Source organism: Oryzias latipes, chromosome 21 (assembly GCF_002234675.1).
Source record: "Oryzias latipes chromosome 21, ASM223467v1".
NCBI classification, from domain to species: Eukaryota; Metazoa; Chordata; class Actinopteri; order Beloniformes; family Adrianichthyidae; genus Oryzias; species Oryzias latipes.
The window spans coordinates 5011487-5023197 of NC_019879.2; the positions used below are offsets into that span (position 1 = coordinate 5011487).

General features: G+C 40.3%; 1 protein-coding gene across 1 annotated transcript; it reads right to left on the reverse strand.

Annotated features, from left to right (window-relative positions):
• Positions 1–5994: 5994 nt before the first annotated feature.
• On the reverse strand, positions 5995–10366 carry tsn (translin). The gene is made up of 6 exons (XM_004081432.4): positions 10190–10366; positions 9793–9886; positions 9598–9694; positions 7474–7589; positions 7313–7392; positions 5995–7154 (listed from the first exon to the last, which is right to left on the reverse strand). Exons 1-6 carry the CDS (start codon positions 10253–10255, stop codon positions 6924–6926), a joined length of 684 nt encoding a protein of 227 aa, XP_004081480.1. The 5' UTR covers positions 10256–10366; the 3' UTR covers positions 5995–6923.
• Between the last annotated feature and the right edge of the window lie 1345 nt (positions 10367–11711).

Genomic DNA, 11711 nt, shown 5'->3' on the forward strand with positions numbered 1-11711 from the left:
TTCAAATTGAGAATTTTTTAAGTTTACAATCTGTTTTTTTTTATTCACTTTAAGCTGATACTGATTGGACCCCATAAATAACTTCACAAACTCTTACTTTGGTTCCAAAGAGATTTTTTTTTTCCTTCCGTTCAATTAAAAGTCAAAATAATTCTCTTTATGTACACTGTGTGTACAGCTCTGTCATTTAAATAGCAATGAAAGGTTTGGACTTTGACAGTCGGAGTTTATTGGATGTTTACCATAGATGTTAAAAAACTGCTAACTGAAGGAACTTGCTCCAAAACTTCAATCTGCTTTTTCACGTTTAGTTCTTCTTAACTGTGGTCTGTGAACTAGAAAAGAGCTGTTGTGCCTTGATACTTTACTACTGTTTAACTAACACTGACTACTAGTTCTGACACAGTAGCACGGATCTCTGAAATGCAGAATCCTGACGCATTTTCAGGCAAATAATCATTCCTTTCATATTCTTCCTTAGTTTTTACCAACATTTGTTTTTTTTTACTTGAGATTTTCTTTGTTTGAGGCACTTTATCATATTTTATTCATAAAATGTTATCCTGCACAACTGTGGGTAAAAATCCGTTACACTGTTATTTACTGGTACATCTGTTATAAAGTAGCACTCAGAAAATGAAGCTGGATTACTGTTTTGGAGGCCAGGTTTGCTCATCTCCACACATTTGTGCCGTTGGAGGAAGCAGGTTAAACCATTTTTGAAAAGTAAAATATGTTTTTTTATGTTTGAGAAGCTTAATGTATTATTTCCCCAATGTAATTTATTGTGAGTAATATTAAAATATTTTAAACAGTCTTGACTTTGTTTTGTTTTGCATTACTCAAAACTTTGTTCTGACTACCAAAATGTATATATATACTACTGACAATAAGTTCTGAATAATGTTATTGACATGAGTGCTTTCCAATTTGGACTGAATTTTAATTACACAGATTGGAGTTCCCCGTGATATTCAACTCAATTCAACTTTATTTCTATTGCACTTTTCCTGCTACAGAGCATCTCAAAGTGCTTCCCGTAATAAAGTAGATATTAGTAAGATAACAATAGTATTTAAAATGGTAAACAGAGCAAAAATACTACTACTAATAATAATAAAAATAAATAAAAACACATGAAAAAACCAACACATACACATTCAACCAGTACAATCGAAATAATTGTTAAGATTTATAAAATCAAATGAAAACATGTGGACAAACTGAAAGAACTTTACTAAAAAGACGAGTTTCATGTTTTTTCTTGAAGACTCCACAGTGGCTGAAGCCCTCACATCCTCAGCCAGTCTGTTCCACAGCCTGCGAGGCCCACGGTGCTGGAATGAGGCCTCGCCGTAGGTTTTTAGTTCTGACCTTTGGGACCACCAGCAGACCTGCACCTGAAGGCTCTGGGACGTTCATAAACTAAAAGTAGATTTGATCAAAATGAGGGGCCAGTTCCAATTAAACTTTTGTAAACTAAAAAAAGAACCTTAGAATCGATCCTAAAGCTGAGTGGGAGCCAGTGCAAAGATTTCAAAATCGGAGTAATGGGCTCCTTCTTTCTGGTTCTGGCTACAAGCTGCAGCAGGTTGATGGAGTTTTTATTACAAAAAATAAAGGAGAAAAACACAATTTTAATTTGTTTAATATTTAGTACCCCCAAATTATGACAAGGATGAAAATAACCCAAATAAAAAGATGTATTATGTCGATGGTAGGTATTTCCACCATTTGCTGCCATGATGTCTTCACAGTGACGTCTCACCAGTGGCGGTTCTACCCTGAATTACTCCCCGGGCGAGACCCTCCTCTGCCCCCCCCCCCCCCCCCCCCCCCCCAATAGAGTCACTTTGTCCATTTATTGTAACTGAAGCTAAGAAATTGATATAAAAAAAAAGATGTTTATCAGAATTCTGCACTGCATTATAACAGTTATCGGAACACAAAAATTAAAAGACTATCAGCATGGCAAAAATACAGTTAGGAAATATTTAATCAAACACAAATAAATAATCTAAAAGCAAATATTATAAACTACAAGTCACACTAATAACACACTAGAATAAATGTAACTGCAGCACTAAGAACAGACAACACTAACTAAAACCTAACCTTTGTGGCCATCCTTTATGCAAGCTTGTCAATAACGTCATCATATGAAATCTGCTCCCCCCCCCCTGCATGATTGATATTAACAACAGCAGGTTAGTGAGTCGCTCCTGAGACATTGGTGATCTCAGGTATGACTTGATCAACTGGAGTTTTGAAAAGCTAACTGCAGCTGCAGCAGCAGCCGCATGCTACCATCACAGCTTATTTAACATTATGAACACAACAGTAAAACACAACAAAAACTTTGTGATAAGCAGAGCAGACAGACACACGAATCATAACTAATGTTACAAGTTAAGACAGAGCAAACATTTAAGAAGAAAATCTTAAAAATGACGTTATTTACAATATTTGGGCCTACTTCAGTTTTGGTCATGATAGACCAAACAAGAGATTTTTCCTCTGCAACGTTGTTGTTGTTGGAGGGCAGATAGCATTCGAATTTAGAAAACGTGCATCTAGCTATGCGATAATACCCTTTTCTTTGTCTCTTTTCTCCTCTTCTTCTTTTCTTTTCTTTCTAAATTGGGCACCAGCTTTGACCTTTTTTCTTCATATTTCAGATGTTTTTGCATTTAGCATAAATGTCCTCACAAAGGCATCAAGTCTGTCGACTAAACCAACTGTCACCTTAGTGAAAACATTGTTTTGTTTTCCCATTTTTTATTTGGGCATTTCACACAAAAATAACCAAAAAAACATGATTTTTTATACCTTTTTTATACCCGAAGCGCCCCCCCCCCCCCCCCCCCTCGTCACACATTTACAGCGGGAGCGCGTGCAGCTGCACTCAGGGACGCCAATTCGCTACATGGCGGCGCAGTTTTTATTTTTTCATCAAGCACTGAGCCCTGGCCTGTGACCGTCGCCCCCCTGGAAGAAGATCCAGCCAGGTTTGCGCATGCGTTTTGCACTCCGTGCTCGCCTCTCAACCTGCACCCTTCACCCCGCGCCCCCTCCCTTCTCCTTCTTCACCCCGCGCCCCCTCCCTTCTCCTTCTCACACACATTTGCGTCTACTTCTCAAAGACAGGAGGGAGCGCAGGGCGGGGCGGGGGCGCCACCAGGTTTCAGGCTGTTACAAACTCTGATATTAAAAAACCAATAGTGCTGCACAAAGTATTTTACAAGGGCTGAGCCGCTGGCGCCGCCCCTCCGTCATTTTTCCGCCCCGGGCGATCGCCCGTATGGCCCGTGCCTAAAACCGCTACTGCGTCTCACGTTTCTCTCTAGCCTCATGATGTTGTTCTGAGGCAACGTGTTCCACTCTTCCACAAGTGCTGTATGAAGTTTTGCCCGGTCACTTGGGGGTGAAGTCCAATAATCCGGTCTCTGCTTCAGCGTGTCTCAGACCTCCTCTATGGGGTTCAGGTCAGGGGTCATTGCTGGCAGAAAGTCGGGGGTGTGCTGGCGGAATTGGGGGATGGTGTCTCTGAGGTTAAGAACCTGCAGTGACAGGGTCATCTACAATAACCAAATGGGTTTTGCTCTGACTGGTGATGCCTGCCCAAAATGTTGCTTCTCTTCCACCAAGCTAACCCTGGGGACCATGTTGACTTCAGGGTATCGCTCACCTCTGCCTCTACAGCAACGCTGAAGACCGTCATTTCTGTGCAAGGTGGCCCGACACCCACCAGTGAGCCGGACGGTAGACCATTGCTGCATTGTCCAGGTCACATGGTCTTGTGTCCACGGCAAAAATTCACAGCGGTGTCTTTGTATCTGTGGAGTCACCTGCAGCGGTCGTCTCGTTCAGGTCAAAGCGGTGGAGTCGGTTGTGGATGGTTTGACTGGAAACCCTTGTGCCCTTCCCATCTGGTAAACGGGCCTGCAGCTGTGTGGCGCTTGCTAAACCATGTCTGAATGCAGCGGTCTTTGGGTTCTGGGGGCCTCATTTATAAACGTTGCGTACGCACAAAAGAAGGCGTACGCCACTCTCTACGCAATAGTTGAGATTTATAAAAAGCAAACTTGACGGGAAAATGTGCGGTCCTCCACGCAAGCTCTGACCCAGGCGTACGCACAAAAACGGGTGAAATGAGAAACGGCGACACCGTCGGCAGATGGAAGAAACACGTGAAAGTGAAAATGACAATCCTGCCTCTCAGAAATAACATGAAGACTTCACAAAGCAAGTCTTACAATTAACAGCCTACACGAACACCCGTTTGATCGATCAGCAGTGAAACAAACAAAACAATCAAACGAAAATTACAACAGAAATTCAAATGAACACTTATTTGGAAAAAGAAAAGTGAAATATGTTCTGCAATATTGGCATGTTGTGCAATTCATCCTCATAAATAATATATTTAACAGAACGAAATAATGTACAAAACTGACATTCTCGTCAGTGTGTCCGTCTGGAGGAGCAGACAAAGGTGTGGGCGTGCGGACGGACGTACTAATTATCCACTGGGGAAAGTTGTTTTCATATTAAAACATTTCTTCATAAGCTATGGAAGTATGGTATTCATGCATATGCCTTTAGTTTGTTTTATTTTTGATAAAACAATGTATGGCGTATGTCTCAACCATTCAGAAAGCAACAAGAAATTACATTTGCGCAGACCAATTTCCCATTGGCATTTCCACGTGGATTATTACCGACATCCATCTGTAGCTTATAAAATGCCCCATCACAATGCGTAATGACGCACAATGGCTGATCTTACGCTCTTAGAAGATGTGGCAAATGGAAGAATTCGGAGTGAACGCATTTTTAGACAGCAAGAAGACGTGCTGGCAAACGAGGACGAGTGGCTTATGAGCCGGTTCTGACTTCCTCCAGCCGTCCTGTTGGACCTCTGCGGGCTTTTGGGCCCGGCGTTACAGAGGAGCACTCGGAGGAACCACGCGTGTAACCCGGTGCATCTGGCGCTCCGGTCCCCCCGGCGCATGCATCTGGCGCTCCGGTGTCCCCCCCCCCCCGATGGAGCGCTGTAGCCTCACAACCTCGAATGGTTGTGAGGCTACAGCATTTACGGCGTCCGCCACCGTTTGCCGCTCACGTGCCTTTTTGGCATTAGTAATGTCCACACTGTGCCCTCCAAACAACACTTTTCTCCTCTTTTCCACCTCGCCAACGATAACTTTTACTTCACATTGAGTGAAGTTACGTTTTTTTGATTTCCTCTCGGTGTTTGCCATGGTTCCGCAATCAATGAATATTCATTTGTGGGCGTTTCACGGACTATTTATGGACAAATATGGGCGTGTCATGAAGCCGCAAAAAGCTGCGCTGCATTTAGAATCGGTTGTGATTTAGTAAGGGAAAGATGCGTAGGATGTGCGTGCGCACGGTTTTATAAATCCGAATATTTCTTTGCGTACGCACGTCCTATGTTTCATCCGTACGCCATTTCTGACGCAAATCCTACGCAAAGTTTTATAAATGAGGCCCCTGGTCATCGTTGGGGTCTGTCACTGGTGGGGCTCCACTCCTGGGTTTGTCACAAACTCTGCCCGTAGTTCTGTCTTATAAACTTTTAGACAAACCAAGTTCACCTGAAACATCTGACCAACTACTACCAGCCCAACATTTCGCTGTGGCGTGGTAACGTTGTGTTAACCGTTGTGTTCGTGGGCGTTTGAATGATGGACTGGCTAAATCAGCTTTTATCCACAGAATGTTAAAAATGATGCCACATTAAAAAAGATTTTTGGTTTTGGCCCCAAAAAACACCGAACACAGAGAGCATTATGTGGAAAACACAACATGAGGTGTGTCTATCACCCCAATACAATTGCCTCCCTATCCTAAAAATCTGTGAAATGAAACAGTGTGTAGACGACACCGCTGAGTTTTTCACCATATCTCTGAACTTTTTGTGGGTAGTGTACTTCGAGCAACTATTAAGATTCAGAAAAAGAAGCAAAATATAAAAATCAAATGATTTTCTTTTGTCAAGGATGCAGAACAGTTCAAAAAACACAAGAAAATGCAATACACTTAAAATACAGCAACATAACTTCAAAATAAAAGCTTCGTCAAGTTTTTAGAAATATTAACAGCTTAACAGATATTTTATGGCACGACTTGCAACAGTTCCCAAGCGCAGGAATTTAATCACAGTAGCCTTTTCACACAATTGAGTACATCACAATGTCTTTGGCTTCTTGTGTTAAACTTTTTGTTTTATTAGAGACAGAAGCTAATGACCAAACATTTCTGTTAAAAATGAAGGTTCAGAAAAACGGAAATGGTTTCCTGTTGTCTATTTTTTAACACCAAATATCAAATGTTGTTTTTTTATATAAATGAGACTCCTGAGGTGGGTTATTGAAGTGAACATACACCTGACATTTCTTATAAACGTAAAAAAAAAAGCTTGAAATTAAATCGGATCTTTTTTTTGCCATTTAACATCAACAAACTGCTTAACATCAATACAGTATTGCCCTGAGTATAAGACGATAGGAAATTTGAACACATTTGAACAAAAAAAGAAAAAAAGTCTTATATTCAGGCAAATACAGGTAAGATGTTCACTTTAGTACATAAGCTCAGACATCATAAAAATAACAAAAAACAGAACAACTTTCAAAAAATGACATCAAGCTGAGCTTTTGATCTTAAACATGGGAATGAAGGCGTCGACATCATGAATGGTCTTTGCTGACCCACTACCAGAATGGCCTTCAGCTGCACAAGTACACACACTCATACACTTTGTCCTTGCCTGCTGGGGTCTCAGGTAGACCACTGGGTCTTCTCGCTTTAGCTCTTCCACAGTAGACAGGTCCCAGCTGAAAATGGCGGCCGTGCCTTTCCTCTTCTCCCACAATCGATGCCGGTTCTTCTACACTTTACTTGTCTCCGCTCGATTCGGACTCCTTGGCCAGGCCGCGGATAGACAAGTCGTAGACCACCTCCTCGATCTTCTTCACGTCGTATTTAAGACCGTCGTACCGCTTTCGAAGGGGGTCGTTCTTCAGGTTGAGCAGACGGAAGCCGGAGTCCAGCTCGTTGATGAAGTTGGAGATGCGAAGCGGTCGGTTGTAGTCTCCAGCTGTGACGCTGTTTACTGCCAACCGGGACTAGAAGAGCGAACAACACAAAACATTGGACCCAAAAAAAAAAAAAAAACACCATCAGTGTTTCCTGACCTTGATTTTCAAATCACAATGCTGCCAAAACTATGTCAAGATGGCTAAAGAACGAACACTTTAGTAGAGTATAAATGCAGCAGACTCACCAGTTCACTTGCCATGATCAGCACACCTGCCAGGTAATCTTCTATGTCCAGGTGGAAGCCTTTCTCGCGCACGACCTCAACTGCGACCAACAACACAAATGCGACATTTTAGCTTTGTTCCTCAGCAGGACATACGATTCAGCATGTAAACTGGTACTTACTTCCAAGTATCTGTGCCACTTCTTCCCGTGTCACAAGGTTTTCACTTTCCAGGTAGACGACAAAGGCTGCTAAGAAAGTCAGACGCTGCAGAACAAACCGCCAGTGTTCGTGGAACCTTAACAGGAGCAACAAGAAGAGCAAAGAACACATCGATTTTCCAGGACACCCTAAACAAATAATTTTGAGTTTGTCTCCCTTTAACCTTTTACAATGAAAGAAGGAGCCACTCAGGTCGATCTCTCACTGACCACAACTCAGTAAAATAAGGCACTGATTTGTATACATTATTGTTGCTATTATGATGTATATAAATTAAGTATTTTTTTGGCATAAATAAAACAAAGAGAAAATGTTTTTGAAATATAGAATAACTTTTGTCAAATATTAATTAACTTTTAACAGAGGTTCACGTCATTTTCTTTCAAAATAAAAGACACCCTGTGCCAAACCTCCAAGCAGCAAATGCCATAGTAGTGTATCGTCAGCAGTAATTAAAAAAGAAAAATCAGTTTTTTTAGTCCTTTGTAGTTCATCTTTTTCAGAAATGTATAACGAAGAAACCCAAATTAAATCAGTGCTGATTAAGTGACCAATAGTCTATTTTCTGAACCATAAGACATACTTAAAATACTCGAATTTGCTCAAAAATAGAAATTCCACATTTTAATTTGATGCATCTTAAATTATAATTCTGGGTATGACCTCAATGTAATTTTCTGTGGAAAAATCTGTTCAAATGAGACTATACGAAGCCAAATCACTTGATGGACTGTTGGAGCATTATGGGTACTGTAGTCAGGAGCCACATGGAGTAAAACCGTACATACTGTCCTATGAATGTTAGTGAATGGGTTACACAAAGTTTGAGTTGGTGTAATTTAATTTTTTCTTTACTTCACTATCTACTTACTCTAGGGTCGTTGTTTTTTTTCCAAAAACAAAACCTTATTTTCCCAAACCGGAGAGCCACAATATTAGAGTAAAAGAGCCACATGGGGCTTCACAGGAAAATAAAACCAATCAAAATGTCTGACAGCAGACCGCGGTGAAGTTAGTTTCAAGTTGGATATTCGCACATCCCCAGTGGGGTCTCTAAAGGACTGTCAATATGTTAACAAATGCATGATATGGCGGTTATTTTAGATCAAACCTTAAGATTCACTGCTTTGCAAAAAGAAATGGATCACAATGAAACATTTACTCATGTTGTGTTCAAAGGATCTTATTTATTTTGCTATGTTTTAAAAGACATATGGTTTGAAGATAATATTCTGGTATTTTGTTTAATAGCTCACAAACCGTGTGACCCCATAAGATGAAATATGTGCCGCGTTGATGTTGGGATGTTCGTGCCGCAAATCGCCATATGTTTGAAAGTGCCAGAAATCGTATGCACACCGCTGACATTTTAATATAAAATATACAAAATATATTTGTGTGTATGGTGTTGGTATGTCTGCGCCATAATTCTACATATTAATATCAGAATATTAACTTAAAACCATTTTTCTTATGAAAACGTTGACCCTTTCGGGTTCACGGGGTTGCCGGAGCCTATCCCAGCCAAGGCTGCACGGCGGCGCAGTGGTTAGCGCTCTTGCCTCACAGCAAGAAGGCCCCCGGTTCAAGTCCCGGCTGGGGGACATGAAAAACACAACATCAATGAGGGACCTTTCTGTGTGGAGTTTGCATGTTCTCCCCGTGCATGCGTGGGTTTTCTCCGGGATCTCCGGCTTCCTCCCACCATCCAAAAACATGCTTCATAGGTTAATTGGCAATTCTAAATTGTCCATAGGTGTGAGTGTGAGAGCGAATGGATGTGTGATTGAGGATATTCTACCCTGCGACAGACTGGCGACCAGTCCAGGGCATCCCTTGCCTACACCCAAGTGGCCGGGATAGGAAATATTTTATTGTAATTTATTTATTTTTGCAAAGCATTTGGGTTTGATATAAAATCATCGCCATATCATATCACTTGTTAATTTGTTGACAGTCCCTAAGATTAGACACCACTGGAGATCCGCAAATAGCAAACCTAAAACTAACTTCACCGCGGTGGACAGCAGATCGGACTGTGTATGTTGCATGCAGTAAGTAAGTAAGTACTGCCAAATCTGTACCTGTAATACTGCTCCACTGGAAATTTGGTTTTAAGGTCTCCGATTTGTGTCTTGACTGTGCAGAACAAATCCCTGGCCTTCGCACATTTACTGGGAACTAATTAAAAGGAGAAGAAGTTGGTGTCAGATTTATTAATGTCCAATTATCTCACACAACAACAAAACATAAGTATTTATCGTATTGCAAATACTGACTTTCTTTAAATCCAGAGGGTTGGTGAACACTCTGGAGTAATGTCAATATTTCTCTGGCAGTCTGCTCCAACCCCTGAACCACCTTACGAATTTCCTTTAAAGAAACAAAACAATAAAACCCAGATAGTTATAATCTTAATTGATATATTTCATTCAAATGAAATAAACATTAAAAAGCATCACTGATACCGAGCTCACAAATAACTTTGCAGTAGAAATTCCAGCGATGACAAGTACACTTGGCTTGTATCATTAGTTACGGAGAAGTTTAGTTAAATCTTTTTTTTAAACTAAGTTTTCGTCACATTTTAGCTGCTAGCTTACATGCTAAATTGTGTAGCAGTAATAAATATGTCTACGGACGGTAGCAGCAGAGCTTCCGCCTCCTCCTGCTAACCTCTCTGATGTCCTGGTCGGCACTCAGGAAACCCTGGATGTGGCTGAACATCTCGGTGACCGACATTTCTGCTTCGGTTTCGACGAGCTGTCCGGTACCGACGGCGAGACGTCTCAGGCTAACGGCCACAACACGAACGTGCACGCGACAACCGATCCGCCGGCGCGTGGAGATGATGTCATCACACCGTGTTCATGTCCATCCTAAAAGACAAAAAAAAAAGATTTTTACTTCTATTATAGAGTTTTTGAATAAATTAATGTATAGTAAATAATAATAATAATAATAAAAACAACAACAGTATAATGTATATCTGTGTCGAGGGACTGGGAGCGTTTTGTTTTTATCAAAACACAAGAATTAAAACGTGCAAAATGAACATGCAAGAAGTTAACAAGGAAAAATGTATTATTTTTAGAATCAGACCAGGATTTCAAGTAGTTTTTTTAAATCACGTAGGACCTATACTTTAAATAATTTAGACAATAAGTATTTGACCCAATTATTAAAATATAGAAGTATAAAACTAAAAGACAAAGGTCTTATCAAAGGAATATACAGATGATATGAATTTAGTTGAAAACATTTGAAAATAGTTAAACAAAAAAAGTCTGAAACGTTTTTTTATTTTTTTATTCTAAGTTTAAATAATAAGCAAAGCAAAGATTAACGCATTCAAGATTAGAATTGATCAGTCATGAGAGGGAAAATTATCTCTTATTCAACGCATAAAAAACGCAAAGAGAAAGCAGATTTATTAGAACTAGAAAATAAAATCAAAACCCTGGAGACTGCTTATGCTGCTTCTGCACAGGAACACATACTGGGCGACCTGAAAAATTTAAAGCTGCAGTTAAATGACATCATCAATAAACAAACACAATTCCAGATACAAAGGCTTCGACTGGAAAGATATGAAAACTCAAATAAATCTGGCAAATTTCTAGCTAATCAGCTTAAAATTAATAAAGAAAAATCAACAATCACTTCTATTATGGACCAAACAGGGAATGTCACCCATGACCCGGTAAAAATTAATAATGCGTTTAAAGACTTTTATCAAAACTTATACACTCCACAGATCAATCCATCAGAACAAAGCATCAACTCATTTCTCAACAATGTAAACCTGCCCAGGTTAAACGAAGATCAAATCACAAATTTAGACTCTCCGCTCTCGTTGTCTGAGCTTCATGAAGCTCTGTTACTTATGCCTAATGGTAAAGCACCAGGGCCTGACAGCTTTCCTGCAGAGTTTTATAAGGAATTCTGGGAACAACTGGCACCAACATTTTATAAAGCGGTAAAATTTATCAATGAAAGCCAATCTCTACCACCTAACATGAACTCCGCCAACATTATCCTTCTTCTAAAACCAGACAAAGACCCCACTAGTCCTTCAAGCTATCGCCCCATTTCTTTAATTAATGCAGATGTAAAAATTATCTGCAAAGCACTAGCACAGAGAATAGAAAAAGTCACTCCTCACATAATTGACTTTGATCAAACTGGATTCATCAAA